Source organism: Podarcis raffonei, chromosome 9, assembly GCF_027172205.1.
Source record: "Podarcis raffonei isolate rPodRaf1 chromosome 9, rPodRaf1.pri, whole genome shotgun sequence".
NCBI lineage: Eukaryota > Metazoa > Chordata > Lepidosauria > Squamata > Lacertidae > Podarcis > Podarcis raffonei.
In genome coordinates, this window is record NC_070610.1 from 71,224,781 (window position 1) to 71,243,663 (window position 18,883).

An 18,883-nucleotide genomic window follows, 5' to 3' on the forward strand; every position below is an offset into this window, starting at 1 on the left:
ACCCATCAGAGCGACCAAGGCTGTTTGAGCGCTGATGCCTGAAACAAGATTAGATATACAGTGGTACCTCGGGTTAAGTACTTAATTCGTTCCGGAGGTCCGTACTTAACCTGAAGCTGTTCTTAACCTGAAGCACCACTTTAGCTAATGGGGCCTCCTCCTGCTGCTGCGCCACCAGAGCATGATTTCTGTTCTGATCCTGAAGCAAAGTTCTTAACCTGAAGCACTATTTCTGGGTTAGCAGAGTGTGTAACCTGAAGCGTATGTAACCTGAAGTGTATGTAACCCAAGGTACCACTGTACTACTGCCTGGAGATGTCCTGCCACCACTGTCTTCAGCATCTTGTCCGTTTTCCCAGAGCACAGCTTTGAGAAGAGGGCCGAGGAGATGGGGCCTAAATTACCTGCTGCCATTCTGCAAAGTTGAAATGGCAGCTGGCAAATACCATTGTCCTCCATTGCTCCTTTTTTTTTTGCCATTCATTTAGCCATTGTGGGGTGCAGTGTGGGACCAGATTTGGTCTCTTTGTGTTCAAGATGCTGATCCCTAGTGTCCCGCAATATGCAAAACAGTTCTGCTATCCGTGGGTTTGAGAAGTATGCAGCACAATCCTACTCGCATCTACTCGGAAGTAAATCCCATTAAGTGGGAATAAAGCTGGCCTGGATTCAGCTGGACAGATGCGATAGCGGAATCCGGCACGCGTCCCACTACTGCAGTTGGACTTTCTCCACTTCTCCTTGCACCTCTGCAAATTGTCTTGGGGGTGGGTAGGAGAACCCCCAGAACAGTATGCAGTGGGAGGCGAGGGGAGATTGTTTGGGCTTGTGCTGACGGAACAAGCATAATAGAGCAACGTTGAATTCCTCTCTTGGTGTTTTAGCCAAGCCCCACTTACTACAGCCCAAAGACTGATATCGATGCACAAGAAAGATGAGTCTATGGTCCCCTTTAGTCAGTAGATTGAAGATATGATAGCGTTTGCAATTTATGAATGGATTGCTTACAGATGTGGGCTTTGTATGGCAGTTGCAATGATATTTGAAATGTGTTTATACAAAACTTAGTAAAGGTAAAGGGACCCCTGACCATTAGGTCCAGTCGTGACCAACTCTGGCTTTGCAGCGCTCATCTCGCTTTATTGGCCAAGGGAGCTGGCATACAGCTTCCAGGTCATGTGGCCAGCATGACTAAGCCACTTCTGGCAAACCAGAGCAGCACACAGAAACACCGTTTACCTTTCCGCTGGAGCGGTACCTATTTATCTACTTGCACTTTGACGTGCTTTCGAACTGCTAGGTTGGCAGGAGCAGGGACCGAACAAAGGGAGCTCACCCCGTCGCGGGGATTCGAACCGCCGACCTTCTGATCTGCAAGTCTTAGGCTCTGTGGTTTAATTCACAGTGCCACCTGCGTCCCTATACAAAACTTAAAGGTAAAGGTAAAGGTACCCCTGCCCGTACGGGCCAGTCTTGACAGACTCTAGGGTTGTGTGCCCATCTCACTCAAGAGGCCAGGGGCCAGCGCTGTCCGGAGACACTTCCGGGTCACGTGGCCAGCGTGACATCGCTGCTCTGGCGAGCCAGAGCCGCACACGGAAACGCCGTTTACCTTCCCGCTAGTAAGCGGTCCCTATTTCTCTACTTGCACCCAGAGGTGCTTTCGAACTGCTAGGTTGGCAGGCGCTGGGACCGAGCAACGGGAGCGCACCCCACCGCGGGGATTCGAACCGCCGACCTTTCGATCGGCAAGCCCTAGGCGCTGAGGCTTTTACCCACAGCGCCACCCGCGTCCCTATACAAAACTTAGTAGGTTGTAAATAACCACATATTGTTAGTAACACTTTTATATACCTATGCACTAGATAAGCATATATTAAATTGTGGTTGTTTGCCTATACAGTCATACCTCGGGTTACAGGCGCTTCAGATTGCGTTTTTTCGGGTTATGGACCCGCCGAAACCCGTATGTACCGGAACAGGTTACTTCCGGGTTTTGGCAGTCACATATGTGCAGAAGCGCCGAATTGCAACCCGTGCATGTGCAGACGTGGCACTGCAGGTTGTGAACACTGCAGGTTGCGAACATGCCTCCCACATGGATCACGTTTGCAACCCGAGCGTCCACTGTATAGTGATATATTATAACTTTCCGTTTCATTTCCTTTTTGTGCACTTTTCATTTTTGCTTTATTCTGTGCAACTTTCAATAACTTTTTTAAAGCAATACACCTCAGCTTAGCAGGTGGCGTCCCCCTCCCATGTAATCCCACAACAACCCTGTGAGGTAGGCTGGGCTGAGAGGCAATGACCTGCCTAAAGGTCACCTGGTGGCCGAGTGGGGATTTGAACCCAAGTCCTAGCCTGGCACTTTAACCATCACCCCACACTGGCCATCTCTGGGTTGCTCTGCCCATCTGCTAGCCTAACATCAATTAAATTCGCCAACAACAACAACAACAACAATTTATTTATTTGTATCCCGCACATCTGAATGAGTTGCCCCAGCCACTCTGGGCAGCTTCCAAACATAGTACAGTGGTACCTCGGGTTAAGTACTTAATTCGTTCTGGAGGTCCGTTCTTAACCTGAAACTGTTCTTAACCTGAAGCACCACTTTAGCTAATGGGGCCTGCTGCGCTGCTGCTGAACGATTTCTGTTCTTATCCTGAAGCAAAGTTCTTAACCCAAGCTACTATTTCTGGGTTAGCGGAGTCTGTAACCTGAAGCGTATGTAACCCGAGGTACCACTGTAAAACCTTAAACCCTAAACAGCTTCCCTGTACAGGACTGCCTTCAGATGTCTCCTAATATATAATTGCTCATCTCCTTGACATCCTTCCACAGGGCGGGCTCCACTACCGAGAAGGCCCTCTGCCTGGTTCCCTGTAGCTTCACTTCTCGCAGTGTGGGAACCGCCAAAAGGCCATCGGTGCTGGACCTCGGTCTCCTAGTAAAATCACTATGCCCGACGCATGAAGCATGCTTTCTTTCTACGCACGCATGCTTGGAAGAGAACGGGAAGTGTCTCTTGTGGGAAACCTTTTAAGCCACTTGTTGCTTTTAAAAGGGGGAGGGGAAAAATAAATCAATGAATGGAATTGAATAACTGTTGCAGCCTCATTAACGTTTTTATTTGTGATAAGGGACGGAGGGAATTGACAAGATACACATGCTTGAGAGGGAGGGAACTGGAGAAGAACGATAGGTGGGTGACCATCGGAGATATGCAAATGAGCCTGGCGCTCTGACTTGCTGGAGCTTGCTGGTCCCTGGATAATCCTCAGATGTCAGATTTCCGTAAGGCTAACATGTGACACGCAGCTTTGCCTCGCAGTGAAGAAGTGTGCTTTGCTGGTATTAAGGGGGCTGGCGGGAGCATTGGCCCCGTCTGTGGGTTTGCACACATCTGCCGCCGCCTTTTGCTAGACGATGTGCGCCTCTCTGTGGACAGCTACCTTGCGTGGGGTTTTTTTTAAACGTGAATGCTTCCGCCAGTGGCTCTAGCCCCTCTTCCTCTTCGCGGCATCTCTTTAATTAAAAAGAAAAGGAAGGAGAAGACAAAAGCCTTCTAGTTGCAAGCACCCTTTCCCCTCTCCCACCTGCCCCGTCTTGCGATGCCCCGTCGAGATTAGGAGCTGAGCGCCGTGGGGGGGAAGCTGCATGAAGGAGTGGCGAGCCCAGAGTGAAAAGCGACCCTGCTCTCTTGTAACATGAACAATAGCCTGCAAGTGAATCTGCCCAGGAGCTGGGCCAGTTCGAGCGGCTCCCTCCAGGAGAAGTCTGAACACTCTTTCTTCCTTTTCTACTACTACAGGATGGAGGATGAGGCGGTCTTGGACAGAGGGGCCTCTTTCCTGAAGCATGTGTGCGACGACGAGGAGGTGGAAGGTAAGGAACTGTCCTTCGTTTCTTTGTGTCTTGGTTTCGTGAATGGATCAAAGGTTGCCCCTTTCATGATCCAGAGGCATTGTGGGATGGGGAAGTCTCCTTCCTGGCTGAACTGCACTTGGGAATGAATGGGGAGTGTTCATTAATAATGGAGAGTTTTGTTTTAAGAACATCTGTGGGGTGTTCTGAGTGGCACCGTTTTTCCACGCTTCCGAGTTAATGCATACTTGGTTCTCACGCAGTTTTGGCTTTTGATGTGTGGAATACTTATCGGTGCTTAGCGAATCGCTGCTCCGTAAAGGATAATGCAGACAGCAAGGCGTTTAGCGAGCCTGATGCTAAACGAGGCCGGCAGAGCTGGCTCTGAAAGGGAGGCCTTGGAGGGGCAGAGGCGGGGCCCTCTCTAAGAGGATCACTTCTTTTCTTTCCTGAGGGATTCTTTCAGATCAGGACACGACTTTTCATGACGGAAGGCTTTCTCTCCAGTCCCCTCCCACTTAAAACTTCGCCGAGTAGAGCAGCAGAGAAGTTTTCCCTTTTGCCTTTCCACAAAGGCGGAAAGGAAGCATACCTGTCAATTTGCAAAACGTTTTTTAGTGTCACTTCTTGGTAGATTTTTCACATGACTCTTGAAAGCTCCTGGAGAGAGGGGTAGCGTTTTCAGATTCCATGGGCCAGCCTTAAACTTTGGATTTGCATGGAAGCCAGTCCAGTGAGCTCAGTGAGGGCTTGTGGACACATGAAGTTCCTGCAGGGAAAAATTAGTAATCTCCCCCCCAAAAAAAAAATACTTCTGGGAAGGCTCAGTTGCCGAAAATATTCCTGTTGTGTGTTCATTTGCTTTTTAACAAACAAAAAAAGCCAAAAAACCCCCTTAAAACTGATTTCATTAACTGTTTCTCATGGATTTAAAAGCCCAGAGTCAATGCCAAACTAACTCTGGTGGGCAGTCAGAGTTTGGGGAACATCTCTAGTAACACCGTTTAGAAAATAAATGCATTTATTTATTTATTATCTTTGCTGCCGTCGATACTCATACCAACTGCTTTTACTCCAGCAATTTTATTTATTTATATTTTAAAAAACTTTCATGCGTAGAATGACTTGTTTTGCCCAATGGGTTGATAGAACGAGGGATATATTGCGAGCGACATTTTCCTGCGCTGGCAAAACATGCACGCTGAAATAGGAGATTTGACAGTATTATGATAACATTTGCGCCCCGTCTTTCCTCTAAGGAGTGCAGGCTGCTGTTTGTGGGATTGCCTCGTTTTATTATGATAGCAACTTTGAGAGACAGCTTAAGGCTAGATTGGGCAGCCTTCCTGAAGGCACCAGAAGAGTGAGGCCTTGCAATTACAGACAAAGTGGGTGGGGTCCCTTGCAAGACCCTGTCCTTAGGTTGACCCCAAGGTGAGTCCCCTCCAGCAACTTCACTGGGCCCAGACTTTTCATAGATGCTGCCTCCCTCAACATGCTCACTTGGCAGAGAGCAGTAGGACTTTCCTTTATGTATCACTGAATCACAGAGCTGGAAGGGACCCCGAGAGCCATCTACTGCAACACCTTGTAATGCAGGAATCTCAGCTAAAGCATCCATGCCAGATGGCCACCTAACCTCTGCTTAAAAACCTCCAAGGAAGGAGAGTCCACCATCAAACAGCTATTTCTGTCAGAAAGTTCTTCCTGATGTTTAGTTGAAATCTCCTTTTTTGTGTGTAACTTGAATCAATTGGTTTGGGTCTTACCCTCCAGAGCAGGAGAAAACAAGCTTGCTCCACCCTCCATGTGACAGCCCTTGCGATATTTGAAGATGTTATTGTATCTCCTCTGAACCTCCTCTTTTCCAGGCTAAACAGACTCCATCATCCCTACCTAATCACCAAATGAGTCCAGAACATCTGGGAAGTCACAGTTCCCCCACAACCCTGTTAAAAGGGCATAGGATGTCAATCAAATAAACCACAGGCTGGTTTTCCTTAAGTGCCACCAAAGCAGCGTTTATAAAACCCACTGGAAGGCAAACCTCAGTTTTGGGGCTCCTCTTCAGTCTTTTAATTCAGGTGTGCGGAACTGGACCGGGCTGCACCCTTATTTCCACACACACCTTTTGGCCAAATTTGACAGGTGGGCGGACTCACCCACATGCTGACAATTAGCTGATCGTTGGTGGTTGGGAAACCTTATGTGCCACATCTACAAAGTGTTGCTGATGCTTGGGGAAGTCCTATGTGTAGCACTTCAAGGGCACTGACTGTCAGCTGATTGTTGCTGTTCACCTACCAAGCTTATGGTAATGAGAAGTTCCTACCAAAGTGAACACCTGCGCACTGCTTTTCCTCACAGGGGCTGCTACTCCTTGAGGAAATGTACCTTCTTGGTTGCCCGGAAGATGCTGTTTCTCTGGTCCTTTCGCCTGTGTGCCGATATTTTGGAAACTTGAATATCCTCCTTCATAATAAGAATTTCATTATTTATATTCCCCCCATCTGACTGGGTTTCCCCATCCACTCTGGGCAGCTTCCAACGTGTATAAAAACATAATAAAACATGACACGTTAAAAGACTTCCCTATACAGGGCTGCCTTCAGATGTCTTCAGAAAGTCATGTAATTGGTTATCTCCTTGTCATCTGATGGGAGGGTGTTCCATAAGGAGGGTGCCACTACCGAGGAGGCCCTCTGCCTGGTTCCCTGTAGCTTTACTTCCTTGCAGTGATGGAACCAGCAGAAGACCCTTGGAGGAGGACCTCAGTGTCAGGGTTTATTTTATTTTATTTATACCCCGTCCACCCCTGCCAAGACTGGGCTCAGGGTGGCTATCATCAGATATAAAAACAATTGATTAAAATACAACTTAAAAACAAGATTAAAATGCAGCCTCATTTCAGTGGAAACCCAGATCAAAAACTGTTTGGGGGGAGAAAACATCCAATCTTCACCAAGGCCAACTATCCAGACTGGTCGTACGTGGGCCAGAAAAAAAGCCAGGGAAGTCCCCAATAGGGGTTCCATCACAGAAGAAATAGGAAAGAGGGGGAGGGGATCAGGCTGGTTCCAAGCCAAAGGCCAGGCGGAACAACTCTTACAGGCCCCGCGGAAAGAAATCAGATCCCGCAGGGCCCTGGTCTCATGAGACAGAGCGTTCCACCAGGCCGGAGCCAGTGTTGAAAAGGCCCTGGCCCTGGTTGAGGCTAATCTGACTTCCTTAGGGCCTGGGACCTCTAGAGTGTTGCTATTTATGGACCTTAAGGTCCTCCACGGGGCATACCAGGAGAGGGTCCTAGGCCGCAAAGGGCTTTAAAGGTCAAAACCAGCACCTTAAACCTGACCCTGTACTCCACGTTGAATGATGGTGATGGAGACACTCCTTCGGGTTTACAGGGCTTTAAAGGTCAGCAACAACACTTTGAAATGTGCTTGGAAATATCCTTCCTTAGAAACACTTTCCTCTGGAGCCCACCTTGTTGATAGCTTGTTCCTTTCTGAACTTGAATGCCCCACTGTTGGCTCCTGCCTTCCGAAGGGGTTTTAGTCCTAGTCCTCACACATGGTCCCTACTGAATTAGAGTAAAAGTGTTGAGAGAGGTTCCTGGCCTGGTTCTTAACAGAGGGTGTCATGGCAGGAACAAGTTTACCCCCTCCTTGGCTTCTTGGTACATTCCTTCCTTGAGAGGCCAAATAGTCTTAAATCCTGAACTTGGTGGAGCTTCAGATGTGTTTTACAAGATAAAACATTTTTTGCCCTAAGAAATGGAAAGCATTTCAGAGCTCCACCTTTATCCTTCCGAGATAAGCCCTTTGGCTCAGCAAACGTGAATTCCTGTGAAAGTTGTGGCAGCCTCTATGACTTCATAGGGGAGTGGAGAAATCGAGATTTCTCATCTGACAGCTCAATTACTGGAATTTTAAAGGAAGCAGGAAGGGGGTCCCGGAGGGCTTGTCCATTCATATATTTTTTTGTACCTGTAATAGACAGATGTTCAGCAGTTGCTCAGATTTTCTGTCTGGAGGGTTAATTAGAACACTCTGCAGGATGGAAAATGGATTAACACGACTCCCATTAACGCAGATGGAAGTTAGCCACAAATTATGAGCAATTTTTGTGTGTATAGTGCATTCATCAGACTGAGTGCTTTAGAGATAAGTTTATCTTACTTGCCCTCTCAGCAACTGCAGGGGCTTATTGTTTCTCTGTGGCTGCAATTCACGATGTTGAATGCAATATTGGAGTTGGGGCTGCCTCCATCTTTTTCTGGTGTTGTAATTAGGAGCTGGATTCTAGGCCAAATCCTGTCTCTGGAGGACAAGAGAACTGTGTGAAACTAAGTGACAACAGGCAAGCCTGGGGTGGAATGGGAGAAAGGACCATTTGACCTCCACCTCTATTTTCATTCACAAAATAGCCATCATAGCTGCTGACCAGGAACATGCTGTCTGGACCTGAAATATTGCATTTAGAAAGCCAGTAGCAAGCTTTTCTTCATGGAAACGACTTTCCTTTTAAAAATCCAAACTCCTGTCCTACTGTCTACATTTCCTGCTTTTAATTTTAAACATTTAGGGATTCTAGAGTTCCAGTATCACAGGTTAAGTAAGACTGCTGTTGCAAAACATTTAGGTACAGGCAATAATCATGACATGTCAGGAACAAAAAATGATAAGTCCAACATTAGACAATACGCACCATCGTTTCAGACAGAAACAGTACCCCCCACAGTTTAACAAGCTATAGATTGTTTAATTGGTCAAAGGCAGGGGTCAGCAAACTTTTTCAGCAGGGGGCCGGTCCACTGTCCCTCAGACCTTGTGGGGGGCCGGACTGTATTTTGGGGAGAAAAAAAGAACAAATTCCTATGCCCCAGAAATAACCCAGAGATGCATTTTAAATAAAAGGACACATTCTACTCATGTAAAAACATGCTGATTCCTGGACTGTCCATGGGCCGGATTTAGAAGGCGATTGGGCCGGATCTGGCCCCCGGGCCTTAGTTTGCCTACCCATGGTCAAAGGCCTGGGAGAAGAGGAATGCTTTGCTTTGCGCTTAAAGATATGTAAGCCTCCCAGGGAAAAGAGCCACTGCAGAAAAGGCCTGTGCGTGTGTTATTGTTCCTGTTTGTTAATATGTTATGTATTTTTTAAATGTGTTTAAAAAGAGTTGGAAGATAGGTTTTTGCAGCTCCCTCCCCATACCTTTTGTGCTCCCCCTGTAATGGAAACTTTTATATTTTTGGGGGGGAGGGGAGTGTTTGTTTTTTTAAAAAAAGATATTTATTGAGATTTTCCACCTTAATACATTAAAAAATCAAAAAAGAAAAAAGAAAAAAGTTAAAAACACATAAAGTTTACAATCCGTATTTTCAATAACATATTTCCCTGACTTCCCCACACCGCCCCTTCTTATATTCCAATTCAAATTGTTAGTTCAACAAGTTCTTATCCCCAATTTTTGACCTTTTTATATTTAATTCATTTTAGAAAAACCAATTTTAACTTATAAACATCAATATTTGTACATCAGTGCTCATTCTTAAAACCTTTTTCTAAAGTCGACCCAAATTCCCTTCCACGAATTCCCCAATTTTCATACTAATAACAAAACAAAATAAAAAAACAGATTATAATTGTACACCCTTTCCCGATTTCGATCCCCAACAAATGTCCATCAGTCTTAGTCTACTATCAGCCTGGAGACCTCACGTCCGAGGCTCTTAATTCTCTCTCAATTCCTCTCTGCCGGTTTTTTTGGTAGTCCTTAGTATTAAACACCAGATCTCGGAGAAGCTCTGTCCCAATAGGGTCCATGTTTCTTCCAGCCAGACCTCCATACTTAAAAGTGGAGCCCGAATCTTGTTTCTTACTCCTTTTAAGTCCAAATGTCCAGAAAGCTCCAACTTCCACCTTAATCAAATTTGTAATCCATAGGTCTTCAGATCTCCACATAAGGAGATCTCTCCATTCTTCAATCTCCAATTCAGACCAGATTTTCATCATCTAGTACTTATTTTCCTTTGTAACCATCATGTCAGGCCTCTGGCTCTCCTTTGTCATCTGCAACATTACATCTCCTCCTTCCTTTTCCTCAGAAACAACATACATCTCTTTCTCCACACTCTCAAATCTCTCAAGTTTCTCTTCTTGTCCAGCTGCATGAACTTCCTGAGTCAAATCCTTATCAAATTCAATGAATTTGTTTACTGTTAAGTCCAGAGTTGCAACATTGGTAGCCAAAACATCAATTTGGCCTTGTAACTTTCCCAAGAGAAGAAAAACTCTGTCCAATTTAGCTTGAATTTTTCCTCCTTCAGCCATTCTTGTAATGTCCCAAAACCCCCTCTAGAGGGATTTTGGTTACTTAATCTTCCTTCCAGTTCAAATCCAAAAATCAAGTTAGTTTGTATCAGTTCTTCCTTGTTTTCAACAAAATATAACCAAATTGTAACAAATATATCCAGCAGAGACAGCAGAAACAAAGTTCTCTTTTTCCTTCTTGACAGCTAATTTGACAGCTGTCAAACTCTTCTATATCTCCTCAACAGGCTCTCTCGCGGATCACTCCCGGGTCCGGGGGGGTGGCACTTCAGCTCTCAAAATTAGCTCTTATCCTCCAGTAAAATTACTTATACTGCCAAATCGTGAAATTAATGTCTTTTACCCAATAAAGAAGAAGAAGTTCTCTCGACCTTAGTTAACTAGTCCTTGCTTTAAATTATTTACAAGACGGGGAGACGGACTTCCTGTTTGCGCCTTCCCCGATCGTGCCTAATTAAAAAAAAAAAAAATTTCTTTGCAAATCCAATTTCCGTACTACTCACGGGTTGTTGCTTTTAAAGTCCAATTGTTCACAAGAAGAAGTCAGCGCTCTCCGACCATGGCATGCGGCTTCACTCCGCAGGAGAAGCAGTCAACTCTCAGCACCGCGCCTCTCGCCCCGTCCCCCGTTCCGAAGCCTTTAAAAAGGCTCCTTCGCGGGTCGGGGGGGGCACAAATGGTGCCCGCCGAGTCACCAGGTTCACAGGCTTCAGCGCCTGTGATTTCTGAGGGTCCCCGCGTCGCCGCAGCGGCAAGACCCGGATCCTGCGGAGCCGATTCCCTCCGGAGTTCGGAGGGAATCCGCCATTAGCCGATGGCGCTAACCCAGAAGTCTCGGGGAGTGTTTTGTTTTTTTTAAATTGAAGCTCACAAAAATTCAGTGCTGTCCAATTTCAAATTCTCGGACTCCCTTTACATACATAAATATGATGTTTTAAGTCAGCCCTACCTTTAAAACCTTCCCTTTTAAAGTAGGATCCAAGTTGCGCTTGCTTGATCAGAGCAGGGATCATGGCAACGCAAGCCTGATGGCTTCTCTAACCTCTCACACTCGCAAAGGAAGAAAAGCAGATTAGATGCCTGGGAGTGCGACTCCAGCAACAGGTTTACAAGCGATGAATGAAAGGACTGCCCCAATCCCCTCAGAAGTGCTTTTCTATCTCTGCCTTGACTGCATTGCAATGGTTGCTCATCCGCTTCCAGTTTAAGGGGCTAACTCTGACATGTAACTCCCTCAGTATAGGAGCATAGAAAACTGCCTTATGCGGAGTCCCAGCTAGCTCAGTATAATAATAATAATAATAATAATAATAATAATAATAATAAATAATACACAATATTAAGAAACAGTTTTAAACAACTTGTAATCACAAAATAAGGTGGGTGCTAAAAATATTCACCTCAGCTTATGTAAGGTAGCCTTCCTTACATTTACTCAGGCTGGGGATAGGATGGAGGTTTCTGCAGTGTGTAATGAGTTAGTGACAACACTAACTTGTTAGATATAGGGGTCTGGGGTGGGTTTTTTTGGGGGGATGAGTGTTTTTTGTGGGGTTTTTTGGTATTGGACCCCCCTCAAATCTTGTATATATGCCAATAAAAGTTTGAGAAGGGACGCGGGTGGCGCTGTGGTCTAAACCACTGAGCCTAGGGCTTGCTGATCAGAAGGTCGGCGGTTCAAATCCCCGTGACGGGTTGAGCTCCTGTTGCTCGGTCCCAGCTCCTGCCCACCTAGCAGTTCGAAAGCATGTCGAAGTGCAAGTAGATAAATAGGTACCGCTCTGGCAGGAAGGTAAACGGCGTTTCCGTGCACTGCTCTAGTTCGCCAGAAGCGGCTTAGTCATGCTGGCCACATGACCTGGAAGCTTTCTGCGGACAAACGCCAACTCCCTCGGCCTATAGAGCGAGATGAGTGTTGCAACCCCAGAGTCGTCCGCAACTGGACTTAACTGTAAGGGGTACCTTTACCTTTTTAAAAGTTTGAGAATCTGAAAATCTAAACTTCAAGTGGCAAATATCAGGGAAAAGCAGCATGTGTTTAGTATTATCTGGTAGCTGCAAAACGAAGGCGCCAGGCACACCTCTGTGGGAAGGGAGTTCCACAGGTTAGGGGCTGCCACAGAGAAGGCCCTCTCCCAAGCCTCCCCTCCCTGAGCCTTTAACAGTGAAGGAACTACCTGGAGAGCCCCCTCTGCTAATCTCATCACCCGAGAGTGTCTGTATGACTGAGGATGGTCTTTCAGATATTGGTCAATCTAGTTCAGTATTGTCTACACTGGTTGGCAGTGGCTCTCCAAGGTTTCAAGATGGAGTCTTTCCCTTTCTGGAGATGCCAGGAATTGAACCTGGGAACTTCTGTGGATAGAACAAGCATGAATGTAATATAGATCAAGTGTTGTGCAAGCCACAGTTTGATGCTAAATGGGTGTAAAATGGGAAGTAGTTCTGTGTCTTTGTAAGAAATGGGGTGAGAGAGGCGTGTGTTTTGTTTTGGAGCACAGGGCTTAAACTGGTTGTGTGGGTCAGAAAAACTGTCCCCCCCTCTTCCCCTCTCTTCCCCTCCTCCCCTTAGTATCAGACCGTCTTGCAAGCCAAAGTCTTCTGGCGTGTTCTTGCATGTCACGAAAGTCTTCAGAGGTCATTTATATAAAAGATTACACTGGCCTTTGCGTTTCAAAGACCTGATTAGAAATGATCAGGCTATTCTGCTGGCACATACTTGATAAGACGTGGGCCCCCCTTCTTATCCTTTTCATCGTCCATAAAAGGTTTAATTATAACTTTGAGATAAGTGCTGAATCCCCACTTAGATTTCCCAGTCTCGATAAGCTAGAGAACTTGTGAAATAAGGGTTAGTGGAAACTGGTGGTTCTGATACGTTTTATATAACCCATGGGTGGGGGGATGCACTCCCTGGATTATTCATCAGCCTTTTGAGCCCCTTCCACTGCTTCAGCCTTGGAGTTTGAACTGCTTCCTGTCACAAGCTCTTTCCACTCACTAAACCCTGTTGCCCTTTCAGCTTCTGGCCCTTCCTCCCAATCTTCTCCCTCTGACCTCTCCTCTGTGCCCCACCACCAACCCCCTGGCTCTGGGCCTTCCACCTCTGGGGTTTCCCTTGGGGGTTCCCCGGCTGGTTTCTCCCACCACTCCTCTTTGTCCAGCCAGTCCCTGACAGCCATGTTGGCTGGGGCAGGTGGGAGTTGGAGTACCAACATCTAGAAGGCCAAAGGTTCCATGTCCTCTAGACGAGCACTGGGGAGAAGAACGAACCATGTGGGATCATGTAGACCAAGGAGACCAAACATGAGTCCCCTTCCTAGCACAACCTCATGAGACTACCTTTCAAGGGTGGGCTTGAGCCAATGCACTACAGTCCCAACCATCCAATCTCCATCCTCACAAGGTGACCTGGAAGGATCGAAAGCTTCTAAGGCAGTGGTTCTCAACCTGTGGGTCCTCAGATGTTGTTGGACTACAACTCCCATCACCCCTGACTTCTGGCCTTGCTAGCTAGGGGTAATGGGAGTTGTAGTTCAACAACATCTGGGGACCCACAGGTTGAGAAAGGCTGTTCTAAGGGGTCCAACAGGATCAACAGAGACACTCCCCCTATATGGCCCCTCCCAGACGCAATCTACTAGGGCAGGCCCATCCAACTCCCAAGAGACTGCAATCTACTCCCAGTGTAAAAAAACCTGGAAGTGATCTACCCATTGTCACTGAGGATTGACCAGATTTGTTGAGCTTCTTTTGGGAATACCGAAAGCTTGAGCTTTTTTTGGGAATGTCTCTTTTGGGGAGACAAAAGAGTTGTTGATCTTCTTTTGGGGAGAACAGAGTTGCTGAGCTTTTTTTGGGGGGGGAGACTACAATTGTTCAGCTTTTTGGGGGCAAAGAAAAGTTGTTGAGCTTCTTTTGGGAATACCACAGCTGTTGAGCTTTTTTGCGGGAGAATCAAATACTTTACTCATCTCAAACTCTGCCAATAACAAACACTCGAAATGTATTCAACAGCGCAGTAAGAAATCACAAAACAGTGCACACTTTACGTGGCGGAGGGACAGAGCCAGGGGGGTGGGGGCTGGAAACAATCATTCAAAAGTTTGCGATCGATAAGGAGCCAGCAATCGATGGGGATCACCAGGGGATCTACCTGTCGACCACAGTCGACCGGTTGAACATGTCTGTGCTAGGGTGAGAAAGGTCTCAAAACCAGGCCCAAGGCCTGAATACATCCAAAACAGTGAGTTTACCTGATGGCTCCAGCACAGAAAAGAGAAAATGAACATTAGTTTGCTCTAGCTGCTGATTACAGAATTCTCAGTTCCTCTCCAGCTGCTCTCTCTCTCTCCAGCTTTTTAGCTAGAGGGCTCTCTGGCCCCACCTTGGCAACTTCTCACAGTTTGTCAGGTTTTGCTTTTGTTTTTTTGGCTGCAGTTTGTGGCTGGCATAACCTAATTCCCATGCCTCTCAGCCAACTCTTCTCTCCGTCTCAGCTTTTGGGGAAGCCACCTGCCAGTCTTCGATCTTCAGATAGTCAGCTCAAGTGCTTCACTCTAAATCATCCTGACCTCGTGCCCACTGAATGTTTGGGACTACAGCTCCCATCAACCAAAGCCATCTGGCAAAGCCTGGTCCAAATTTTACACCCTTCCTGAATTTTCAAAATGTTAATACCACCTTCGAAATGCCAATATATAGTCCTTGTCGGTGACTTACATGTCTTCAACTCTGATGTGTTTCATCTGCCCCAAATTCTTCTGCTCTCCAGGGCTAGACCTTTTTTTCTTTTGCTTATGGTTCCTATGCCCAGAATTCCCCTCCCAGGTTGACCTGCATAATTCTACTTGTCCCTTTCTTTTATTTCATATACAGTATATTATTTATATAATATACAAAAGATTGTGTCCCACCTTTCCAGTGTCTCTTTGCCACTCAGTGTGGCTCACAAGTGCTTAGAGTCAGAAGAGAACAATAAAAATAACATGAAAATGCAGCAACAAAATACAAAACATAAGCAACAACCAATACAGTGGTACCTCGCATTAAGTACTTAATTCATTCTGGAGGTCTGTTCTTAACCTGAAACTGTTCTTAACCTGAAGCACCACTTTAGCTAATGGGGCCTCCCGCTGCTGCTGCGCGATTTCTGTTCTCATCCTGAAGCAAAGTTCTTAACCCAAGGTACTATTTCTGGGTTAGTGGAGTCTGTAACCTGAAGCCTATGTAACCCGAGGTACCACTGTAATTGTTCATTTTTAATTACAGTGGTACCTCGGGTTACATATGCTTCAGGTTACAGACTCCACTAACCCAGAAATAGTACTTCGGGGTAAGAACTTTGCTTCAGGATGAGAACAGAAATCGTTCTCCGGCGGTGTGGCGGTAGCAGGAGGCTCCATTAGCTAAAGTGGTGCTTCAGGTTAAGAACAGTTTCAGGTTAAGAACGGACCTCTGGAACGAATTAAGTACTTAACCTGAGGTACCACTGTATTGCATTTGTCCTTTGCTATATACATTAGAAAAAGTCTCAAAGCAGCTCAGGAAGATGAAATACAATGACTAAAAGAAATTGAAAACCAAAAATTTGTAAACAATGAAAAATGCAAATTTCATAAAATGCTCATTAATAAGTCCTACCCACTACGCTAAAAGATGAGCATTGCTGTAGGAGGCAACTTGGCTACCAAAGGTCTGAGTGAATTAAAAGGCACCAAAAGACTGACAGTGATGGTGCCAGGTGTCTCTCCTTGGGGAGAGCATCTGACAGACAAGATCTCTTCTATTCCCACTCGCAAACCAATCTTTTCCTTGAAACCTTAGCTCTTCCCTCCCACCCCAGAACAAAGCCAAAGCATGTGCAACTGCACTTATACACACCAATCCCCTGTTACCTTTCCATCCCTCCCTCCTCGTCAGCCCTTTAGTTAATTTCCCTAACTGCTGAAATTTGGATTGTAAGCTCCTTGGGGCAGGGGACTCAATATGTTTCCCTGCATCTTTCAGCCTACAACATGCCAATGGATAAATAAGGGATGCATTTCGCAGCAAGCCTGACATTGAGCTAGGGATGAAAAGATGAGCGCAGGGTGCCTCTCAGGACAGCCGCATTACGTGCCATTGAAAATCAGAGTTGGCAGGATCAAATCTGCAAGGCACATTCAGTAGAAAACTGGTGCCGTCCTTTGGTTGTTGGAGCAGCAGTTGCTACCTCTGATGAATTGTTTTAATGCCGCGGTCAGCTTGATAATAGAAACACATCATAGTAAGCCTGTAGTCCTAATACTTTAATATGCTGCCAACAGAACTAGACAATCTCTTTAATCCCTCGATCACATGTGCACCAGTGCAGCTTTTGGTAGCATGAATCTAAAGTTGTATGTGTGTGCATTACTTTCCTGCTCTCCCCGTATTCTGCAGAAGAGAGAAAAATCACAGTATTGCTTTAGGTGCTTCAGTAAGAGAAACAAGACAGAGAGAGAGAATGGGTTTTCTGCTTCCCTCCTCCCCGCCCGCCCCCATCAGAGACTTTCTTGGAGGAAATGGTTGGCATGTGTATACAATATCAAGATAAACTCCCAGACTTTCCTCCCAGGAGTGCCTCTGCAGGAAACACTTGACACAATTTTTCAATGAGCTTTTATGTACGAGATCTCCCCCCCCCCATTTACTAATGCAACTTGAGTTTTCCCATGAGAATGAGACTGTAAATGGTTCTTGCCACAATCCCACTCAGCTTCAAGCTGATCAAGCTTTTTCCAGCGGTGTTTCAAATATACATGATTTCTCTTAAACGCACAGTGCCTTGGAACGTAACCCCCGTATAAATTGGGAGTTGCCTATATGGGATATGCCCCCCCCCCGGATATATGTATTTTGGTGTCTGGCTCAAAGTCGCTGGAGAATTTGAACTCTGATGTTGTTGATTTCCCCCTAAATCTTTAATGTTTAGCATTGCGAATCACAGGCAGTTAATCCAAGGCACAGATACACAATGGCGGAAGGCAGTTGAGCCAGGTATTCAGGTTGATCTGATGATGATGCACAATTTGCAATCCCGTTATAAGTCGGCTGGGTTCAGGTTGGCATGGCAGGTGGTTCTGTTCCTTACCAAGCGGTCTAGCACTCCTGCCTAGAAGGCGAAACCTGCTCCACCTGTTGGCATCTACAGGACCTAGGTGATGGAGGAGGCAGGTCTGTCTCTTGGGAGGCGGACTGAGTGGAGCATTCCTCTCTGGAGAGGTGGGGCTAGACCCAGTGTCTGATGACTCTGGGGTGGGTTGAGCGACAGGTGCATGGTAGTGTCAGGGGAAGGCTGTGTTAGAAATTAGCCAGGAGCCAGACGCATTTTGCACCTGGCTATCGGCCACTTGCAACCAGCTGAAGATGCCTGGGTGCTAGGATGGTGCCTGACATCTGCACCTCTGGGGTTGCATACCTGAGTGTGTGTGTGTCATTGGATCTTGACTGTTTTCACACACTTAATACCACATCCTGTACAATTCTATTTGTTATATTTTATCTGCGCAATCCAAATGAATTTCAGGAACCGAAATGCTTTTCCTGTGCAGCTTGAGCAGGAGCAGTGAAGGTTAGCAGTTAATTGTTGTAGCTTGTCTTCACTTACCCCCACCCCCCACTGCTCTGCTCTGCTCACCATTGTGAAGAATATTCTTTTGTTAGGAATGGTCCGTGTTGAGAAAAATAGGTAGGAATAGGCCAATAAATACTACTACTACTACTACTACTACTACTACTACTACTACAACAACTACTACAGTGGTACCTTGGGTTACATACGCTTCAGGTTACAGACTCCACTAACCCAGAAATAGTACCTCGGGTTAAGAACTTTGCTTCAGGATGAGAACAGAAATCGTGCAGCGGCGGCGCAGTGGCAGCGGGAGGCCCCATTAGCTAAAGTGGTACCTCAGGTTAAGAATGGACCTCGGGAACTTAAGTACTTAATCCGAGGTACCACTGTAATAATAATAATAATAATAATAATAATAATAATAATAATAATAATAATAATAAATTTATTTGTACCCCACTCATCTGACTTGGTTTCCCCAGCCACTCTGGGCGGCTTCTAACAAAGATTAAAAATACATTAAAATGTCACACTTCCCTGAACAGGGCTGTCTTCAGATGTCTTCTAAATGTCAGGTAGTTGTTTATCTCTTTGACATCTGATGGACATAGGTGGACTGTCCCTAGATCAAGCGACTTGTCTTCTTTAAGTTGCGTGGCAAGTCCCCTCCCCCATGTGAAAGGGGGAAAGAGGGCGGTCCCCGGTCGTGCCTAGTCTTAAATAGGCTAGGCCACGCCTCCCCGGCCCGCTGATTGGCGGGCCGGGTCGCTGACACACCCGGGGATTCCCTAACCACGCGGGGGCAAGGGCCAGCCCCCGCGTGTGAGATGTGGGAGGGATTTCTGCCCGCAACCCCCTCTCCTCCCAGGTCGGAAATGGCTTTCTCAGAGTTCTTAAGGTTGTCATCTGAACTAGCCAGATGTTTAACTGAGAATCAATCACAGCCAGTCCGCCATTTGAAAAAGAATGCTTTAGAGCCGTCTGGCACCTGGACATTCCATTTTGGTGATTGTAACCTTGGTTGAAGGAGCCATTTGGAGCCTAGCTTATATATCTGAGTTTTTTTTAACACTGGAGATAGGC

The 18,883-nt window shown here is 46.3% G+C and overlaps 1 protein-coding gene across 6 annotated transcripts in view; it reads left to right on the forward strand.

The window, feature by feature from the left end:
• The window catches only part of SLC4A4 (solute carrier family 4 member 4), a 190,580-nt gene that overhangs the window by 39,517 nt on the left and 132,180 nt on the right, over nt 1-18,883 (forward strand). For all 6 annotated transcript variants that reach the window (XM_053404377.1, XM_053404375.1, XM_053404378.1 and 3 more), the window contains exon 2: nt 3,818-3,891. In XM_053404377.1, the coding sequence (XP_053260352.1) occupies nt 3,818-3,891 (74 nt within the window). The remainder of the gene's footprint in view (nt 1-3,817; nt 3,892-18,883) is intronic.